The sequence below is a fragment of the Pongo pygmaeus genome, chromosome 6 (genome assembly GCF_028885625.2).
Source record: "Pongo pygmaeus isolate AG05252 chromosome 6, NHGRI_mPonPyg2-v2.0_pri, whole genome shotgun sequence".
In the NCBI taxonomy this organism is placed as follows: domain Eukaryota; kingdom Metazoa; phylum Chordata; class Mammalia; order Primates; family Hominidae; genus Pongo; species Pongo pygmaeus.
In genome coordinates this window covers 90,388,399-90,410,860 of record NC_072379.2, presented here as the reverse complement: position 1 = coordinate 90,410,860, position 22,462 = coordinate 90,388,399, and the positions used below count along the sequence as shown (strand labels likewise).

General features: G+C 34.5%; 1 protein-coding gene across 7 annotated transcripts in view; it reads left to right on the top strand.

The window, feature by feature from the left end:
• Positions 1-22,462, top strand: part of RUNDC3B (RUN domain containing 3B) — a 214,786-nt gene that overhangs the window by 50,396 nt on the left and 141,928 nt on the right. For 4 of the 7 annotated variants that reach the window (XM_054496949.2, XM_054496952.2, XM_054496950.2 and 1 more), the window contains exon 3: positions 21,666-21,799. In XM_054496949.2, coding sequence (XP_054352924.1) covers positions 21,666-21,799 — 134 coding nt within the window. Of the gene's footprint in view, positions 1-15,157; positions 15,209-21,665; positions 21,800-22,462 lie in introns of all 7 variants that reach the window. The other 3 variants (XM_054496951.2, XM_054496948.2, XM_054496947.2) reach the window with 1 other exon arrangement.

Sequence of the window (22,462 nt, the reverse complement as noted above, 5' to 3'; positions counted from 1 at the left end):
TGACAAGAAGACAGAACAAAACCAAAGTATGTATGCGGCTGATAATAGAGTCTAAAAAGCAAAAGCTAACAGAACTGAGAGGAGAAAATAGAAAAATCTACATTATACTTAGCAATGTCAGCACTCCTCTCATAATAGTAGGTCAAGTAAACAGAAAATTAGTAAGGGTACAAAAGGTCTTGACAATATTATCAGCCAACTGACATTTATAAAACACTCCAACTTTTTTTTTTTTTTTTTGAGACAGAGTCCCGCTCTTTCCCCCAGGCTGGAGTGCAGTGGCGCGATCTCAGCTCACTGCAAGCTCCGCCTCCTGGATTCACACCATTCTCCTGCCTCAACCTCCCGAGAAGCTGGGACTACAGGTGCCCGCCACCACGCCTGGCTAATTTTTTTGTATTTTTAGTAGAGACGGAGTTTCACAGTGTTAGCCAGGATGGTCTCCATCTCCTGACCTCGTGATCCGCCCGCCTCGGCCTCCCAAAGTGCTGGGATTACAGCGTGAGCCACCGTGCCCAGCCCCCAACTTTTTTTAAGACAGGATCTCACCCTGTCACCCAGGTTGGAGTGCAGTGGCACAATCATGGCTCACTGCAGCCTCCACATCCCCAGGCTCAAATGATTCTCCCACCTCAGGTTCCTGAGTAGCTGGGACTACAGGTACACACCACTACACCGAGCTAATTTTTTGATTTTTTGTAGAGGCTAGGTCTCACTATGTTGCCCTGGCTGGTCTCGAACTACTGGGCTCAAGCGGTCCTCTCACTTCAGCCTTTCAAAGTGCTGAGATTACAAGTGCGAACCACTGTGCCTGGCCACCCCAACATTTATAATTAACATTTATAAAATACTCCTCAGTGGCAGAATATATATTCTTTTTGAGGGCAAGTGGAACATTAAAAAAGAGATCTTATTCTGAGCCATAAAAGAAACCTTAGCAAATTTAAAAGAATTGAAATCATATAAAGTATGTTCTCTGTAATGGAATGAAACTAGATATCAAGAACAGAAGATATCTGAAAAATCACCAAATGTTTGAAAATGTAAAAATACACTTTTTTAAACAAATTATACTTTAAGTTCTGGGTTACATGTGCAGAACGTGCAGTTTTGTTACATAGGTATACATGTGCCATGGTGGTTTGCTGTACCCATCAAGCTGTCACCTACATTAGGTATTTCTTCTAATGTTATCCCTACCCTAGCCACCCACCCCCAGACAGGCCCCAGTATATGACATTCCCCACCCTGTGTCCATGTGTTCTCATTATTCAACTTCCACTTATGAGTGAGAACATGCAGTGTTTGGTTTTCTGATCTTATAATAGTTTGCTGAGAATGATGGTTTCCAGCTTCATCCATGTCCCTGCAAAGGACATGACCTCATCCCTTTTTGTGGCTGCGTAGTATTCCATGGTGTGTATATGCCACATTTTCTTAATCCAGTCTATCATTGATAGACATTTGGGTTGGTTCCAAGTCTTTGCTAATAATTCTTGGATCAAAGAGGGATTCTCGAGGAAAATTAGTCTTTTGAACTGAATGAAAAGCTAAAATGTGTCGTATCAAAATGTGTAGCATGCAGTTAAAGCAGCACTTAGAAGGAAATTTAAAACATTAAAAACTTACTTAGAAAGAATGGTCTGAAATCAGTAACCTAAGCTTTCACCTTAAGAAACTAAAAAAGAGGCCGGGCACGGTGGCTCATGCCTGTAATCCCAGCACTTAGGGAGGCCAAGGCGAGTGGATCACCTTAGGTCAGGAGTTTAAGGCCAGCCTGGCTAACATGGTGAAACCCCATTTCTACCAAAAATACAAAAAATTAGCCAGGCATGGTGACGTGTGCCTGTAATCCCAGCTACTTAGGAGGCTGAGGCAGGAGAATCACTTGAACCTGGGAGACGGAGGGTGCAGTTAGCCGAGATCGCGCCATTGCACTCCAGCTTGGGCAACAAGAGTGAAACTCCATCTCAAAAAAAAAGAAAAGAAAAAAAAAAAAGAAAAACTAAATAAAGAAGAGAAAATTAAACCCAAAACAAGCAAAATGAGGGAAATAATAGATAAAAGCAGAAATCAATGAAATTTAAAAAAAAACAATAATTGGTGATATGAAAGGATGATTGCTTGAAATCATTAATACAATTCATAAACTTCTGGTTAGACCGACCAAGAAAATGAGAGAGGATACAAATTTCCAATATCAGGAATGAAAGAGGGCATATGACTACAGACCCTACATTCAAAGGGTAATAAGTTAATTGTGGAGGAAATGGGCCAATTTCTTGAAAGACAAATCCTAACAAAACTCATAAAGAAATAGATAACACAAATAGTCCTATATCTATTAAAGAAGTTTAATCAGTATTTAAAACCTTCCGACAATGAAAACTCCAGGCCGAGATATTTTTGCTGTTGATTACAACCAGCCATTAAGGTAATAATAGTAATCCTATTCAATCCATCTCAGAAAATAGGAGATAACATTTCTCAACTCATTTTATAAGGAAACTATTAGCCTGATACAAAATTAGACAAAATATTACAAGAAAAGGAAACTCTACTCATACTGAGGTATATTGCTGGTTCAGTTCAAGACTAAGTCAATAAAGTAAATATTGCTATAAAGTAAGTCACACAAAATTTTTGGTTTCCCCAGTGCGTACTAAAAGTTGTATTTACACTACACTGTAATCTATTAAGTGCGTAATAGCATTATGTCTAAAAAATGTACGTACCTTAATTAAAATACTTTACTGCTAAAAATGCTAACAATCATCTGAGCCTTCAGCAAGTCATTACCTTTTTGCTGGTGGAGGGTCTTGCCTCAATATTGATGGCTGCTGACTGATTGATGTGCTGGTTGCTGAAGGATGGGGTGGATATGACAATGTCTTAAGACAACAATGGGCTGGGCACAGTGGCTTACAGCTATAATCCCAGCACTTGGGAGCCAAGGCAGGAGAATCACTTGAGTTCCAGACCAGTCTGGACAATATAGCAAGACCCCATCTCAACAATAACAATGAAGAGACAGCAGTGAATTTTGCTGCATCCATGGACTCTTCCTTTCACGAAAGGTTTCTCTGTAGCATGCAATGTTATTTGGTAGTGTTCTACCCACGGTAGAACTTCTTTCAAAATTGGAGTCAATACTCTCAAACCCTGCCACTGCTTTATCAACTAAGTTCATTTAATATCTTAAATCTTCTGTTGTTGTCATTTCAAGAATTTTCACAGTGTCTTCACCAGGAGTACATTCCATTTCAAGAAACAACTTTCTTTGCTCATCCGTAAGAAGGAACTCCTCATCTGTTCAAGTTTGATCATAAGATTGCAATAATTCAGTCACATCTTCAAGTTCCACTTCCAGTTATCTTGCTATTTCCATGTTATCTGCAGTGACTCCTTCCACCAAAGTCTTGAACCCCTCTAAGTCATCCATGAGAGTTGGAATCAACTTTTTCCAAATTCCTGTTAATGTTGATATTCTGTTAATGTTGATATTTTAACCTCTTCTCATAAATCTCGAATGTTCTTGATGAATCTTTTTCCAGAAGATTTTCAATTTACTTTGCCCAGATCCATCAGAAGACTCATTGTCTATGGAAGCTAGAGCCTTAAGAAATATACTTTTTCAATAGTAAGACTTGAGTAAATTACTCCCTGATCCCTGGGCTACAGATTGGATGTTGTGTTAGAAGCCATGAAAACCACATTAATCTCCTGGTACATCTCTGTCATAGTCCTTGGGTGACTAGGTGCATTGTCAGTGAGCAGTAATACTTTGAAAGGAATCTTTTTTCTGAGTAGTGGATCAAAACAATGGGCTTTGAATATTTAGTAAGCCAAACTGTAAACAGAGGAGTTGTCATCCAGGCTTTGTTGCTCCATTTATAGAGCTCAGGCAGAGTAGATTTAGCATAATTCTTAAGTACCCTAGGATTTTTTGGAATGGTAAATAAGCATTGGCTTCAACTTAAAGCCACCAGCTGCATTAGCCCCTAATAAGAGAGTCAGCCTGTCCTTTGAAGCGTTAAAGCCAGGCATGAACTTCTCTTCTTTTACTATGAAAGGTTTAGATGGCATCTTCTTCCAATATAAAGCTGTTAGGTCTACATTGAAAATCTGTTGTTTAGTGTAGCCACCTTCATCAATTATCTTAATTCAGTCTTCTTACCCAGTTACCACAACTTCTCCATCAGCACTTGCTGCTTCACCTTTTTGTTTTATTATTATTTTTTTTTTTATGTACAGAGATGGTTTTTTTCTGAAACTTCATGAACCAACCTCTGCTAGCTTCAAATTTTCTTCTGCAGCGTCTTTGCCTCTCTAATCCTTCATAGCATTAAAGAGAGGACCTTACTTTGGATTAGGCTTTGGCTTAAGAGAATGTTGTGGCTGCTTTGGTCTTCTATTCAGACCACTCAAACTTCCTTCATATCAGCAATAAGCCTCTTTCACTTCCTTCATGTGTTCACTGGAGTAGTACTTTTAATTTCCTTTGAACTTTTTGTTTGTATTCACCACTTGGCTAACTGGCACAAGAGGCCTAGGTTTTGGCCATCTCAGTTTTTGACATGCCTTCCTCAATAAGGTTAATTGTGTACAGCTTTTGATTTAAAGTGAGATACATGCCACTCTTCACTTAGAGGCCATTATAAGATTATTAATTGGCCTAATCTCAATATTGTTGTGTCTCAAGGGAATAGAGAGACCTGAGGAGAAAGAGAGAGATGGGAAATGGCCGGTAGCTGGAGCATTCAGAACACACACATTTATCAATTAAGCTTGCCATTTTATACAGGTGTGGTTCATGGCGCCCCAAAATTATTACAATAGTAACATCAAAGATCACTGATCACAGTTCACCATAACAGATACAATAATAATGAAAAAGTTTGAAATACTGTGAGAATTACCAAAACATGACAGGGAGACACAAAGTAAGCACATGCTATTGGAAAAATTGCACCGAAAGACTTGCTGGATGCAAGTCTTGCTGGATGTAACCCTTGCTGGATGCAAGGGTTGACACAAACCTTCAACGTATAAAAAATACCTTCGATGTGTAAAAAAACCTTCAACATGTAAAAAATACAATATCTGCAAAGCACAATAAAGTGAAATACATTAAAACAAGAAATGACTGTACATACCGATACACCTCATGGACACAGACATCAGAATCTTCAATAAATATTGACAGATCAAACTGGAATGCAAGAATGCTTCAGTACTTGAAAATGGATGTATTTCATTTTATTAGCAGACTAAAGAATAAAAATCATAGAATCCTACTAATAGGTGCATAGAAAAGCATTTGACAAAATTCAACTTTAATTCATGTTAAAAAAATCTTTACAGCTAGGTATTAGAAGAAAACTTCTTAAAGGGCATCTACAGAAGTTTACAACAGGGTTTCTCAACATTGATACTGTTGATATTTTGGATGGATAATTCTTCATTACAGATTGGAAAACTCGTTGTTAAGATGTCAGTTCTTTTCATATTGTTCTATAGATTCAATGCAATCTCAAAGTTTTAGAAGGCTTCTTTTGTAGATGTAAAACTTACTCAAATTTATATGGCTAGGCAAAGTAAGTAGAATAGGCAAAATAATTTCATGAAGGAAGAACTAAATTGGAAACTCAAATTATCTGATTTTAAGACTTACTGTTAAGATGCAGTAATCAGTGTGTTATTGGTAAAAGCTTATACATATAGATAAATAGAATAGACCCAGCAATTTTGGAGGCCGAGGTGGGCAGATCATGAGGTCAAGAGATCGAGACCATCCTGGCCAACATGGTGAAATCCCGTCTCTACTAAAAATACAAAAAATTAGTTGGGTATGGTGGCACGTGCCTGTAGTCCCAGCTACACAGGAGACTGAGGCAGGAGGATTGCTTGAACCCAGGAGGCAGAGATTGCAGTGAGTCGAGATCATGCCACTGCACTCCAGCCTGGCGACACAGTGAGACTCCGTCCCAAAAAAAAAAAAAAAAAAAAAAGATAGAATAGAGAGTTTGGAAAAAGGTACACATAAATATGCTTGATTCATTTTGCTAATGCAAAGACAATTTAATGGAAAAGTGATAACCTTTAAGAATAATAGGCTAGGATTAATTGAATACCTGTGTGCAAAAAAAAAGTGAACCTTGTTCCTTACCTCACATTTAGCTCAAGGTGGGTTATAGGCGTAAACACAAAATGTAAAAGTATAAAACTCTTAAAAATGTAGAATATCTTTGTTTAATTAGGCAAACAGATTTTAGATATAACAAAAGTATAATCCATAAAACAAAAAAAATTGATAAAGTGGACCTCATCAAAATTAAGAGCTTTTACTCCCTGAAAGACACTGTTAATGATAAGACAAGGCATAGACCAGGAAAAAATATTTGCAAATCACGTGTTTGACAAAGGGATAGTATGCATAATATACAAAGAATTGCTATAAAAACCTTAATAATATGAAAACCAATCCAATTTTAAAATATGCAAAGAGTTGAACAGATATTTCATCAAAGAAGATACACATATGGCAAGTAAACAAATGAAAAGATGTTCAACATCATTACTAATTAGGAAAATGTAAATTCAAACCATATCAGGTAGCACTACACACCTTTATCAAGCTCTTTTGGGGGTGAGGAGCAAATTTGAACTCTTATACCTCGCTGGTGGGAGTACAAAATGGAAGAACCTCTTTGGAAAACAGCTTGTAAGTTTCTTATAATGTTAAATATACTTTTATTTCCCAGTAGTCCCAAATCCCACACTTTTACTAAAGAGAAAGGAAAACATAAGTTCACACAAAAACCTGTTTATAGCAGCTTTATTCAAAACTGTCAAAAACTAGAAACAACCCAAGTATCTTTCATGTGATGCCTGGATAAACTGTTGTATGTTCATACACTGGACAAACTCAGTAATAAAAAGGAAAAAAAATTTCCACACACAACAACATGTATAAATGTCAGATACATTATGGCTAAATGAAAGAAGCAAAACCCTAAAGGTTACATATTATTCCATTTATATGACATTCTAGGAAAGACCAAACTGTAGTATCAGAGAATAGATAAGTGGTACTAGGGATTAAAGGTTACATGACTCCCTCTATTTTTCAAAACTCATAGCAACAGCAAATTTACTATAAAGAATAAATGTATAACTCCCCCAAATTCTATTGCTTCCCATTAAAACATTTTAGAATGGGGAGGATCCCACTTTCTGATTATAATATATAAGATTCTAACTCCTTGATCCTCACTTACTTTAGAAAGCTGGACAATTTGTCACAGAGCACAGTAAAAAGAAGTCCCAAGGAATACTCCTTTACCATCACCCCTCCATATTTTTGTTGGCCAAGTACTACTTCTACTTTTTCTCTGCTTTGGAAATGAATCATAACCTGAGTTCCCTGTTCTTTTTCTGAAACAGTTGCCTTAAATTTGACACTTGATGTATACTTTCTGCTTTTTTTGGCTTCCCTCCACCCACAGTTTTTTCTTCTTACAATTTTTCTATTCTCTGTACCTCATTCATTCTCTTATTCAACAGCAAATTTAGGCCCTGTGCTGGGGGCCCAGGATATGAGATTAATAAGGTATGCTTTCACATGAATCTCAGTCTTGAAAGGTAGAATAAGGACACATTAACAAATAATTGTGTGTACTAATGTCATCAAGTCATAATAGAAGTATATTAACGAGCATGATGTAACACAAAGGAGTAAATCTGTTTTTCTTGGATGGGTGAGGGAAGGCTTTACACAAGAAAGAGGCACGGAAGTACCTCAAATGAAAATTACGATTCTTTAAAATGTCATCTGTGACTGATTATTTATGGACTGATTAGTAGGCCACATAGATTAAGAAAAATAGAAATTTAGCAGTAAAGTCATCAGAGACAACATTGTAAACTTCAGCTTGGTGACATGAGGATGGGATGTATTAGTGATTTTTGTAAAGTTTACCTGGAAAATGACTGATTAAAATGAAAAAGTTAGCCAGGTGCAGTGGCTCATGCCTGTAATCCCAGCACTTTGGGAGCCAAGGCAGGCAGATCACTTGAGCCCCAGGAGTTTGAGACTCACCTGGGTGACATGGTGAAACCCTGCCTCTAGAAAAAAAAAAAAAAGAATTAACTGAGCATGTAGGAGTGCATCTGTAGTCCCAGCTACTTGGGAGGCTAAGGTGGGAGGATCACCTGAGCCCAAGGAGACCAAGGCTGCAGTGAGCCATGATTGTGCCACTCCACTCCAGCCTGGACAACAGAGTGAGACTCTATCTCCAAAAGAAAAAAAAAAAGAAAGAAAAGAAAAAACTGAGTATACCAGACAAGTATAGACTGTCAATTAGAAATGTAGCACTTATTAAAGAAAAAATGATTAAATGTAAGACACTGTTAAATTGCCTATAATTTAATCTGCTAATTATACTTCTTATCATTTGGCTTGCTGACTCACATTCAGTTTAGATTTTATATTGATTCTTAATATTTTTTCCAGTTATATTTGTGTACAGCTAATTTTTCCCCCACAAGTTACTGTTCTCTACCCTTATCAGTCTTTTGATTTTTCTTGACTATATCAGGCACATTCTACCACAAGGCACCATTACACTGGCTGTTTCCTGTGTAAGGAGCACACTTCTTATAGTATCTGAATGGTTAACACCCTCATCCATTTGAAAACTACTCAATGAGGTTTAACCCTTCCACTATATTTTAAATAATAAATCACCTCCCCTCCTTTCAACCTCAAGAACTCCTGACCTCTTTCCCCTGAGTTACATTAAGTCTTAACTTCTAGCATATTATGTTATGAACTTATGATTATTGTTTATTATCTTTCTTCACCTCCACTAAAATGTAAGCTTTACCAGGGCTAAGATCTTCATCTGTTTTGTTCATTGGTGTATCCGAAATCTCTAGAGCAGGGGCTATGATATGACAGAAACTCAGTCGTTATTTGTTGAAAAATTGATGTAAGAGTAATATTTTCTATATTTTTTTCTGATAGGACTTGGATTTGGACTCTTAAAACAAGTTAGAACTCCTGTGACTTGACATTTTAGAATTTTTCTAATCCAATTGAACTGTTATGATACCTAAGCATTGCTCAGGAACTCTGGCTTGAACCTCAAAGCTCTTCCTGACTTAGATGATAAACAGTTACCTCCCCATGAGGCCATCTTTTGAAGTACAGTGTAAACACTGTTAGAAACAATGGATAATCATAAACCTGTTCATTTGGCTTTTGAGTTTTCTTTGTTCATTTTTGAAGATTTTCCAACTTTTGTTGGAAAATCTTGGTTTGAACACAAAATGAGACTTAAATTGTTTCTGTAGTAACATATGAACACAATTCATCCAATAAAATCCCATGTACTCAGGCCAAAACATGATACCAGAGATAAGAAATTGGCTCTTAAGGTCACCAGAGTTTGGCTTTTAGACAATGGGAGAGGCCACTCTGAGAAACACCCTTTTAAGTTGTGTACTTGGAAATTTAGGAAAGCTAAAGCAGATATTGTATCTCAGAAAATCATCATATTCATGTAATTCTCGAAGCATCCAGGGTTATGTATACCTTAGTAAATTTGATTCAGTGTTTTAAATTGCATATGGATAAAAATGAATCTTATATTAATGTTTTATAATACATTTAAGATTTGGGAGAAAATAATAACTACATAGTTTCTAAAAACAGAGAGCTACACATTTTATATATTGTAATATATACATATATACACATAATCTTATTTTAATTTATATTTATTTAGAAGTGAAATTGAATATATTTTCATGGTTTTTTTTTTTTCATTTTCTGTTCATGACTTTTGCCTGTTTCTTTTGTGGAGAGAGTTTTTAATTACCCTAAAATAGGAAAAAAACTATTTATTATCATGTGGAACTAATTTTTATATAAACCCATTTTGATCAGTAGTGACCTTTTTTCTCCATTGATTAGTCTTCATATGTGATTACTGTTGGTAGTTTGTTATTTTATACTTATTTTTCATTTGAGACTTTATGATTTCTGTTTTGAAACATATGAAATATTTTTCTTATCTTAGTTCTGTAATGTTTTATATTGTTTTGAATGTCTAAAATTTTATAACACAATTCTCATATACTTGGTTACTTGCTTCTGTCTGAGTCATATTATTTTAGCACTGTTAATTACTGTGTTTGTTATAGGCATTTCTGGGTGAACAAAATCTTATGTATTTGTATTTATTTATAAGGAAATATAGACAAAATGATCTTTATATTTTATAACCAAACTAGAATTTTCAAGGAATCATTTTCATTCCCCAATTTAAATATTTACTTATTTACAGAATGAGAGATTTATTAGTGGTTTTAAACTTTGGTACGCTGGGGAATTTTTCAGGTTTATTTTACATGAACGTCACTTTCAAAATCTCTTCAAATAAAATGATTCAAAATTTACATTTGGCTTCTGGGGAAGGGGGATTATCACAAAGAAGATGATATTATGAAAAGAGTTAAATAAATTCTACTATTGATAAAATTATCTGAGATATTTTTGAATGTCTTCTTTATAATAAGAGAGTCAAAGAAATGTTTTAGTCTACAATATAATCCAATTTCATGTCTTTAGCAGAAATTGATGATCTCTGATGGTAGTTCATGTTTATGTTTATTTATCTGTTTGTAGCCCTTTGAGTTTCAGTCAGAAAATTAATGAGACATTTTCAGTTTGACCTTGTGATTTTTGCAAATTAGCATAGAGCAATTTGCAGTACTTGTAATGAGCAAGTCATACTTTATTTTTAATCATGGAAAATTGCTTTCTCATTAATTTTGCTACATAATTCAACAATTTTGCTTACTTTATTGTGCTAATATTGCTCATCTAAAGAAAGTAAATATTTCTCATTTTATAGAGGGGAAAGATTGCACAATTTAGTGGACTTTGTTCATTTTAGGAGGGTATCATAATAATCCAGTTCCTACATCTTTCTGATGTTCTAATTTCAATGAGTTGTCCTTTTCAAAATCATTTTATGGTATTGTTACCTCTTTTCCTTAAGGTGAACAATATCGCTGCAAGCTGCTTTGCTAGAAGTCTAATGATAAATTCCCATTCTGATGTATTATTTGTTCTAATATATAGCCTAATTAAGAGTTGACTGAAGTATGTTAGAATTTTGAATGCCAGATATTTATGTGTGTTTGCATATACACTGTATTTTTACTTTAAATCTTTGAATTTTTAAATAGCTCTCATAGATTTTTTTTTTAATTTAAATTTTTTATAGAGACAGAGTCTCACTGTGTTGCCCAGTCTGATCTCGAACCCCTGAGCTCAAATGATCCTTCTGCTTCCACCTCCTAAAGGGCCAGGAATACAGGTGTAAGCCACTTAGCCTGGGGCTTAGATTTCTTGGTATAAGAACCTGAGATGACCCCATAGTACAGATATAGTTGATATAATTTAAAATATTTTTATTACTCTTATTATCCATAAATTCAAGTACTTTAATTTGATGAAGGGTATTTTCATTAATAGTTGTCACTGCTTAATTGATTGCCATTGTTCATGTGATCTATATTTTTATTTTATTAAAATTTTTTTTACATTGTCTTTTCTTAAAGTTATGACTTTTAAACTTCAAAAGATTTGCACTTGATAAACTTCAAAAGATTTGCACAATTTAGGTATTCCGTATTTTAAAAATTATTAAATCAATGAACAAATACTTTGTTTCTAAGATGTTAATACGTACCACCTACCTGTAAATGGCATTTTAAAGCAGTGTTTTTAAAGCTTAAGAAAAGTTATATATAGTACTACATTTTAACTTCAGAACCTGTTAAGAGATGAAAAATGCTGTATAAAAGTCTCATTGTTAGCTGAATTACAGTACTGTAGCATTTTTAACTGTTGCTTCACTGAAAAATTTTCCTTGCATATAAATACAAAGTGGAAGATTTTAAGCAACTCGCCTTAACAATATTAGTAATAGAATATGTTCTATATGATACTGCCAATTTATAGACAAGACTTGTGAAAAATCTGAAGTATTATCTGATCACTTATAATTAGTTTTATTTGTTTTACAAGTGGTAATCCATTTACAGACCATTTTATCTAGGAGTCTTTTCCATAATCCATCTTGGTACATTTATATAAAGATGTCTACCTGCAACTTTATTAGAAAAAAAATATATGCAGAGAGAGAGAAAAAAATAGAATAAATATAGCAAAAACTAAAGTTTTACTTTTTGCATAAGTGTTAAAATTCATCGATTATATCAATCACGATAGTGATTCAATGATCAAAGAAATGGAAATGAATAGAAAACAAAGTTGGAACATGGCTGACATGAAAAATATAGAAGAATAAATATCATATTCATGAATTAGAAACATATTCAGTCTTATCAAGGAAAATTTATTTGTTTAAAACAGTGGCCAATAGTCTTTTCTGTGTGAGGGCTAATTTCAATATTAATAAAATTATGAATCAATTATTTGATATTGAAAAGTACATACTTTTTGGGTCAGGAAATGCTGTCTGTCTTCAGTATTCAGTATAGAAGCATTCTCCTACTGCATATCCATCTCGGAGTTGATTCTACCTTTGCCTGAAATTTCAGAAACTTACTCCTGAAATAACTATATGGTATAATTATACTGTTGTAGTTGAATGCATTTTGTTCTTGAGCAAAATGCTTTCTGAACCTGGTTTCTTTGGTCTTGTCTCAACTATTTTTATAAGCTACATGTTAAATACTGTTTCACTTTCTTTTAACATTATATATTTTATAACAAAAGGTTTTGTTTCCATCTCAAATAAGAACCCCTTCTACAAACAAGCCCTGGGCCACTTTGAAATAATGTGAGCTTTGTCATACACTTGTTTATTTAAAGAGCAGCACTTCTACTTCCTAAGGATTTACATTTTATATAAAAAATATTTATATTCCTTCCCATTACATGTTTCACTACCTCATGTTTTTCCCCCTTCCTTCTGGGGTTGTCAGTGAGAACTCTAACCAACCAGGAAAACCAACTGACTAATTATCCTCCATCAGTCAGGTCCTGCCTATCTCCTAAGGAGTAGGTCAGCTTGCAGTGACAGAGAAAACCGATTGCTGGGTCTTGGCAGCCTTGTCTCTGGGCCTGCCTTTTCTCATCTGTAAAATGAGAGTTGTTGAAATTTGACTACAGATAACTTGGAATATAGTGGATTGTTGTTTGATCTAGATATTTCTGGTTGCTTTTAACTTGTCTAGAATGGTTTAATCATATTAAATTATTAAAGCAATTACATCATACAAATAAGTGAAAAATTTAAGAAAATTTTCCCATGGTCTTTCACAGCCAAAAGGAAAATCAGGGCACAGAGGCTAGCATACTAACAGCTTTTTAAAAAAAATAACAAACATAATCTAGGCCAGGCATGGTGGCTCACAACTGTAATCCCAATGCTTTGGGAGACCATGGCAGAATAATCCATTGAGCCCAGGAGTTTGAGACCAGCCTGGGCAACATAGCAAGATCTGGTCTCTACAAAAAGAAACATAAAAACATTAGTTGAGCCTGTAGTCTTAGCTACTCACAAGGCGAAGGCAGGAGGATCGCTTGAGCCCAAGAATTAAAGGTTGCAGCGAGCTACGAATGCATCACTGAGCTCCAGCCAGGGTGACAAAGTGAGAACCTGTCTCTTAAAAAATCAAACACAAAAACCCTATAAATTGAGTTTTGCGATATTTTCAGTAATTGTTTCCCACCTTATATGAGGGATTGGTTAAGAAATGCCATAAATCTGGTCATGATATGCTTATTTGGTGCATTTTTTGTAGTAAAATTTCTTTAAGTCAGATTTTCATGGAAATTGTTTTACTTTGATAAGTTTTTAGATCTATAAATCACGAGTAATATAGAGAACTTTGTTTTAGGACAGAGATAGTAAATGTGGTTTAAATATTAGGAATTGATGTTATTTGCAATGAAAAGCATTCTCTTCTGATTTACATTTCAATGTTGAGAAATTTCATTTTTGTTTGTTGTAGTTATAGCAAGAACATTATGTTCTAATATGAGCTTTAATTAGCGTACCAAGTTATAGATCCTTTTGGATATGTTTTTCCAAATTTAATATTTGTTTAAAATGTTACGGAAGTAAGAGGATACAGTGAATGGCAGATGCATAGATGTGGCACAACTGTATGTATCTCCTTTCATTTTTCATGTCACATTACTAGCTGTATGTGTTTGTCTTTTATTGGTTTTATAAAGGATCTAAGTGTTTGGAAAGGTGTGGGACCATGTACTATTGGAGATTTCAGTGTTTGACTATGAGAGAAGGAAATGTTATTTTTTGGGAATGTTATTTCAGAAATTTGGGTTTGGAGTTTTCCCATATTGTTATACTAGCAATTTCCAAAAAATATAGCAGAAATTTCTAGTACTTTTCCAGTTGGTGGTTGTTAAACAAGAGTTGGAAGCTGTAACAAATAAAACAGTGTTTTTGATAGAGTAGGCATTTAGTCAACATTGGTTAAACTGACCAACATTTTATATAATATCTAAGTGCTGCTCTCTACAGGGAAGAAAACATAAAAGTTTTAACAGTTCTTAGGCAAAAAAAATGAATGGCTACATTTCAAAATATATTTATAACTTTTAGAAATGTTAACATTTAAAAAAGTGTATTTATTTTTAAACTTGGAAATTTTCTAAGCCATATAGTTCCAAAGTGAGTGATTTTTTTCCTAACCAATCTTATAAGTTCTGAGGTGCATGGCCAGCAAGTTCAGTCAAGCTGTTGCTCTTCTTTGAGGTCTATTATACTCATCAGTTTATTATATCTGAGAAAGAATGATGGAGGTAAAAGTAAACAGGAAACAATTTCTGCTCACATATTTCTATGACTTACAGACACCTTAGCCTCTCCAATACAATAAGCTACAAGGAACTAGCTTCATTTACTTACCAAGTGTAGCTCATATTTATCTTAACAGAGTTCATTTATTTAGTAGGTAAAAGTAGTGTTTACTGCTTCAAAATTATATGTAGCCATCTTAGTTGGGCTATTCAGTTTGGAACTGTAAACATGATGGCAGGTTTCTTAAATATCTGTGTGTTGTTGTTGTTATTTTTTTTTTTAAGAGATTTCCCCAAGTTGCAGATGGCTGGCTCATCTCCAAATACCTCTTCAAGGTACTCTATGCTGGTGATGTCTCCCGCCACTGAGCTGCACGGGAGCATGGAATTGACTTTCGGGGGAGGGCTGTATCAGTTAAGTGATCTTTTTTAGTACATTGCATGGGTTTTGTAAAGCCTTCTTTTTTGTGTTTTTGTTTTTTTAAATCCAGAGAGCACAAGTATGCTTATGATAATTTTAAAATTAAAATCTTGTAAATCCACACAGTATAATAACCTATTTACTTTTTAAGTGCTGTATAATCATAAATATTACATGTGAAGTAGGAGCTCAGGGAAGCTGTATGAATATTCCAGTCTCAGTAAAACATAGATGTGGCACTGTAATCAATAACTGCTTTTTCATTCTTGAACCATTAGTGGGAATGTATTTCTTAAGTTTCCTTTCTCCCAGGTAGAATGCCTACCTTTCTTTACTTATTCAAACCTTTTTTTAATTGAGTTTCTGCTATATGCAAAACACTGCTGGACCTCTGTACTTAATGATCTAGCTTTCTATATTTTTTGCTTAGAAAAGCAATATAGTCATTATTTTTAAATAGTAGAACAAAAGGGAAAAAGTAAAAAACAAATGTCATTGCCTTAATTCTAATTCCCACAATTAATCCTTTCAAGCAACTTTATCTTTTATGTTCTCTACCTATAGTCTTAATCACTACTGACACACATTATACTTGATTTCTTCAGGGGTACACATTAATGTGTAGCTCTCTGTGTGGACTTCAGCCGTCATGTACGATTTCATTCCACCAGTACTTTAAGCCTTATGTTAATAATGCTGGTGGAAGGAAAAAGACAAAACGTTTGTTCTCCATTTCAGAGAGAGTAAAATTACTGGGATAAAAAAGCCTATTAAATTGATTCAATATTCAGATTTTTGCTGAACCTGGTCATCTTAATCTTTTTGTTTTGGAAAATTAAGAGTTGATTAATTGTTATGGTATAGACACATACTTTAGATATTTGTATATGTTTGTGATAAATTCCTTACTAGTGAACTAGACATTACATTGTCAATACCAAAGGATAATAGTTACATTTTACAGATGAGTAACTGATTCTTAGTGCCTAAATGATAATATACTTGAAATGTCCTGTAAGTAGCATGTAGAACTAGCAATGTAAGTACAATTGAGTATCTAATGTAGATTCTGACTTCCTCAGATTCAATTTAAAGTGTAACTAATTATTTTTAGGTGTTTATACTTGTTTTATTTTTTAGGACATTAATTTGAGATTTTAGTTAGACAATGGATCAGTGTCATAATTTTACCTTCAAAGCTGGATGGTCTAATAAATATAAACCTCAACTAATAATAGTACTTTTTTAAAGGAAAAGTTTCTGACCTTTTACAGAAATGGAAATTTTCTGTTTGATAAAATAGTGGATAATATTAAACTGGCTTTTATAAATTAGCAGTAAGAAACTTGGGATTGCTTCTACAAAGTTTAAAGTGAGAACTCCACAAGTTTTTTAGAGGAACCTATTTTCTTTAAGTATCTGAAAGCTTTTGCAGTGACATCAGAGTGGTTTATTAAAATGTGGTAGGACTATCTTGTCTTTTGTTGATTGTCTAGATGAATAATAGCTCAAAGGTAATAGTCTTTAATATTGTCAAGTAGGTGATATATTTTAACTCTAACAGAACTTTCATTTGTGAAATCAGTTTTTCATTCACTATTTACATAGCTAAGCACTATTACTAAAGATGAGGAATTAAGTCACTTAACAGATTCATTTATATTTTTATTATATTATGAAAAGATCTTGTGTCAGCTATTGCTTAGTAGAGAACCACTTTAGAAAAATTAATTTCTGTTCTTAGAAGGTCTTATTCTGGCCATGAAATAAGATACAAACAAAACACAGACATATTGCAAAGTGTAAATAGGTATCTCACTTAAAGAGTATGGAAGAGTAATTTTAGAGTAACATTGGACCCTAGAGATCACAGGCAATTTTTAGGTCCTGAAGATGAGGCAATTTAGTTGGAAAGATAATCACATAGCTGGTCAGTAACAGATTGTCTTTTAGTCTAGCAAACTTTTCACCATTTGTTTCTGTGCCTAAAGATGAACAGAGTTGGATTGATGGGATGGGAATATGTTTTAAAAAGCTTGTTTAACTTTCTCATTGGGAAAATGTTAACTTCCAAGAACATTTATAATTGAAAGCATATGGTATACCTATATTCATTGAGAACTTTAAAAAGGGAATTCTGTTAATGACAGCATATCTCATCTTTGGAATAACATTTCTTCAAGATATAGAGTAGTCAGTTTCTTGCTATATGATTGTCTTTTGTGGTTATTTTTAAAGGAAGTCGAAGTATTTGAGGAGGGGTTATTTATTACTTCAATATTTATTTTTAAAGGCATGAGTAGCTTGTAACTTTGTTTTTTAATTTTCCTGTTAAATACAGGTTATAGACTTTTACTAGCAGTTAATCTGTATTTACATAAAAGTGGTATTTGAATAATATCGCAGATAACTCATTGAACACATCTATTATATTGAACTAAATTAAACCTTTCTGTAGATGCAGAAATTAATTATTTAGATGAAATCCTAGGATATACAGACAATTTACATGAAAGCTTGTTTGGAGGTTCTAGCAAGAGAATCTACCTTCTCTTGAAGAATATCTTTCTGAATGTGAAAAATTCAGTGTCTTGAATTAAGAGCTTCACTTTGGAAGTGATGCACATGGAAAAGGAAGGAAGCCAGAATCAAGCCAAGTCATCCTCATATCTAATTTGTAGAGCAGATAAATATGTTATGAAGATCTTGGTGGTTGATTTATGGCCCTGCAAGTCATGATGATATGTCATCCTGTCAACTTCTTAGTTTCTCAGTTTGTAATCTGAGAAATCTTTTCATTATCTTTTGGGTAAAATTCCTTGTAGATAGTGTGCCCTACCTATAGCAGGAGTTCCAAGGATTTAGTGCTCACTCCTCTCTGCTTAAACTAACTCTAGTTTTCTAGTTTTTCTGTCTCTGTTTTCTCTCCTCCAAAACAGGACTTTTTTTATACTATTTGGTTTTCAACAGCTCTACTTTGAAACATTCTACAAGTTATTTTCTTCAACTATCTGAAACTAAAGAGAAGATTTAAAATAACATTACAGAAAAGCAAACCTTGTCCTATGCCAAAGTCCTGGGCCCTTGTACATTTCCTTAAAAAGGAAAGTCTTCTTGTTCATGGACAACCTATGCTTTATCTTTCTCCGTGGTTACCTATTTGGATTACCACTATAGGTGGCTGCCATTGGCTGATACAATGTTGTATTTTCCCTTGCCTATTTCTCTGACTTCCATTCCCCATATTGTCTTTTTAGAGAGACTTAAACTTGCCACAGAATCTTGGTGATACTCTTTCCTTAAGATTCTTTCCAGTGTGTAGTACTTCATTTCTTGAGGGAAGTCTGGCAGCTGTAGCTCTCATTTTGAAGTTGTAGAATGATCCCAAATAATAGAAGTCAAGGAAAATGAGTTGAAGTTAGAAACATTTGAGGAAGCAACTTTAGAATGGTTGATGATGGGAGTAAAGTTGGATTAGGGAGTAAATTTGGAAGATTTCTCTAGATTCCAAAGCAAGTAATGTGAAGAATTTAACTTTGCATTTCATTCCTACTTCATTTTGTGATGCAAGGAGAGCTTGGTCCCTGTAACTACTTGTATGATTACAGTAATAACGGTAGTAATAATTAACACTTATTTTGAATTTAGTATGCACTAGACTCTTTGCTACTTGCTGTACATACATGATCTCATCTAATCCTTACAACAGTACTATCCAGTAGGTACTATCATTATTTTCAATTTACAGAAGAGGCCCAGACTCATACAGTGAACCTAAGTCATTTTTTTAAGATCCGATAGCTAGAAAGTGATCTAGTTCAGGTCCACCGGACTCAAAGCCCATGTTCTTAACCACCAGTCACCCTGCTTCCCCTCCAAATGGCTAACAAATTGATGACATGAAAAGTGCCCTAGAGACAGACTATATTGAGGTATTATATCAGGAAATTTTTAGTTAAGAGAGGGAGCAGAAGAAAGTGATGGAGAGAGATTAAGAGGGAGAAGTCTGTGGATTGCTATTTGTAAGTAGCAAAATTTTATTTTATTTTTAATTTTTTATTGATTTTTTTTTTGAGACAGAGTCTCGCTCTGTCACCCAGGCTGGAGTGCAGTGGATCTCAGCTCGCTGCAAGCTCCACCTCCCGGGTTCACGCCATTCTCCTGCCTCGGCCTCCCGAGTAGCTGGGACTACAGGCGCCTGCCACCATGCCTGGCTAATTTCTTTGCATTTTTAGTAGAGACAGGGTTTCACCGTGTTAGCCAGGATGGTCTTCGATCTCCTGACCTCGTGATCCTCCCACCTCGGCCTCCCAAAGTGCTGGGATTACAGGCATGAGCCACCGCACCTGGCCGCAAAATTTTATTTTTAAAGAGACATTGAATTGTATAGTTATTAGAATAAAGATTTATAGATGCATTTTTTATATAAAGAAAAATATATTTGTGCAAAATATTTGATGTTTGTAATCTATCATGCAAACACTAGCAGACTGTTATCAAAACTATTGCTATAAAAAGATACTAATTGGATTTTTTTTAATTTAAGTTTTTGTGTTCATTGCAATTAAGATTATCTGTGTTGTGCTGATTTATCAATTTAATTTTTCAACAAATATTTATTGAGTGCCTACTGTGAGCCAAGCAAGCACAGTGTTAAGTGTTAGAGATTGATCTAAAATAAGACAAAATTCCTGCCTTAGTGATCTTACCGCCTAATATGTGAAATAATCAAGTAAAGAAATACTTTTGAGGAGAAGTAAGCACAGGGTCCTGTGCCAACAGAGGGACTAGCTGTTGGGATCATGCATGGGTTTCTGGAAGAGGCCTTTAAAATGCCCTGAATAATGAATAGAAGTTACCTATCATGACTTGTAGGATTTCTGTTGGTTGATTAATAATAAGTACATCACTAGAAATACTAGGGGGCGATTTTAAAAAATTCACATGCCTACATCTTCCCCTAAAGATTTTGATTATTCAGTTTGTGGGGAGGCTAGACATGAGTATTTTTTAAAAGCAGTCCAGTTACACTAATGTTCTGCCATGCTTTGGAACCACTCAGATACTATCTCAGACATTGGTCCTAAAATGGTGCTTGCTGACAAGAACACTTCTTGATGTTGCGGTAGAGAAGTAATTACTGACGAGGGGAGGATTTAAAATAAATAATTAATTCATGATGAAAAAAGCACTTATTTTCAAATATGAAAGTAAATCTTTCTACATGAAGATTAAACAACTTTCCTAGGGAAGACTAGTTATTCTAGACAACTAAAGAAAGTATTAAGATGTCTCTCATATTTCACTTAAAAACACTGAGTGTAGAAAATGTTTCCTGTGAAACTAATATTCAGAGTCCTGTATAGAATTTTTTTTTTTAGAGTCCTGCTCTGTCACCCAGACTGGAGTGCAGTGGCTCAACCTCAGCTCACTGCAACCTTCACCTCTTGTGTTCAAGTGATCCTCCTGCCTCAGTCTCTCTCAAGTAGCTGGGATTACAGGCACACACCACCATGCCCAGCTAGTTTTTGTATTTTTAGTAGAGATGGGGTTTCACCATGTTGGCCAGGCTGGCCTCGAACTCCTGGCCTCAGGCGATCTACCCACCTTGGCCTTCCAAAGTGCTGAGATTACAAGCGTGAGCTACCATGCCCAACCATAGAAATATTAATACTAATATAAGCTATGCACAATAGAACATTTGGTCATGAACGGATACATAGTTAGCCAAATCTGAAAGATTACAAGTTTTCATGAGTTCTTAACTGGAAGAGAGCAAACAAATGACAGTTAAAGGGGAGCTTTATAGATGAGAATGGTTGGATAGGTGGTTATGTATTATTAGTGAATATAGGATGCTAATTGATTTTATTTATTTATAAAGTAAACTACACATTGTATACCTTTTTTGAAGTATCCTTATGAAGAGGAGAAAAGAATTATGGTGGTGGAGTTTTTGTTTCTGTTTTTTTAAGTAGAGAAACGTTTAGAATTCAATTGGTGACATTTATTAATGCTTAACTAGAAGCACAGGAAGGTTCCTGTGTGCTGTTTAAGCGACTGCATTAGACAAATAGGATGTTAAATGGTAAGATATTTCTAGTTTCTAGTCCCTTTCATTTAGTTTGATTTTATTGTTAAGACTATGATCCAGACTCATTAAGTAAATTAAGTAAATTTTCCAAAGTAACACCACTAGTTAAAGATAGAATAAGACTAGATTTGAGGCTTTTTGACACATAGATTGGTGGTGCCCTTGCCATTATAGTTCACTATATTACCTTTATTTTTCAGAATTTTATTGTTCTTGCATTTTCAAGTCTAGTTTTATTTTACTTTTAAAAATTTTATATCGCAATTTGTCTCCTGAAGGTCAAGTAACCTGGTTTGGTTATGAAAGTCCTCGTAGCTTCTGGGACTATATCAGAGTGGCTTGCCGGAAAGTTTCACAGAATTGTATCTGCAGCATTGAAAATATGGAAAATGTCAGTTCTTCTAGAGCTAAGGTAAGACATTGGTCAGAGGCTCGTTTCTATTTTTTTTTTTTTTTCATTGCATGTATTTGGAAGAGCAGGAAGGTGTGAAGCTACTTACTATGAATTTTCTTTTCTTAAGAAGCATAATAAAATACTTCTGTTCTGTGATGTTTCTACATTTCTTGAATTATCTAAACTAGTGGCTCTCAAATAATGTCCAGCAGAACCCTGAAGATGTCCAAGACCCTTACTTTAATGGGTACATAATGTCAAAAATATTTTTATATAATATCAACATGTCATTTGCCTTTTCACTGTGTTGATATTTGCACTGCCAATACAGACACAATGGTGGATAAAAATGTTGGAACCTTAGCACGAATTAATGCAGTGACATCAAACTGTGCAAGCAGTCTTGAGTTCTTCCCCACCGTGCACTCAGTATTTTCTTTAAAAGGCAGTTTCAACTTAAGAATGACCATGATGGTGTGGGAAACATTAATTCTTATTAAATCTCAACTTTGAGGATCTATCTTTTTAATATCCTGAATAATAAAATGGGAAGTATGCATAAAGCATTTCTGCAACATACTGAAATATGATGGTTGCTTCAAGAAAAACACTTGTACAATTCTTTGAATTGTGAGCTGAACTAGATACTTTTTAATGTAATATGATTTTACTGAAAAGAAA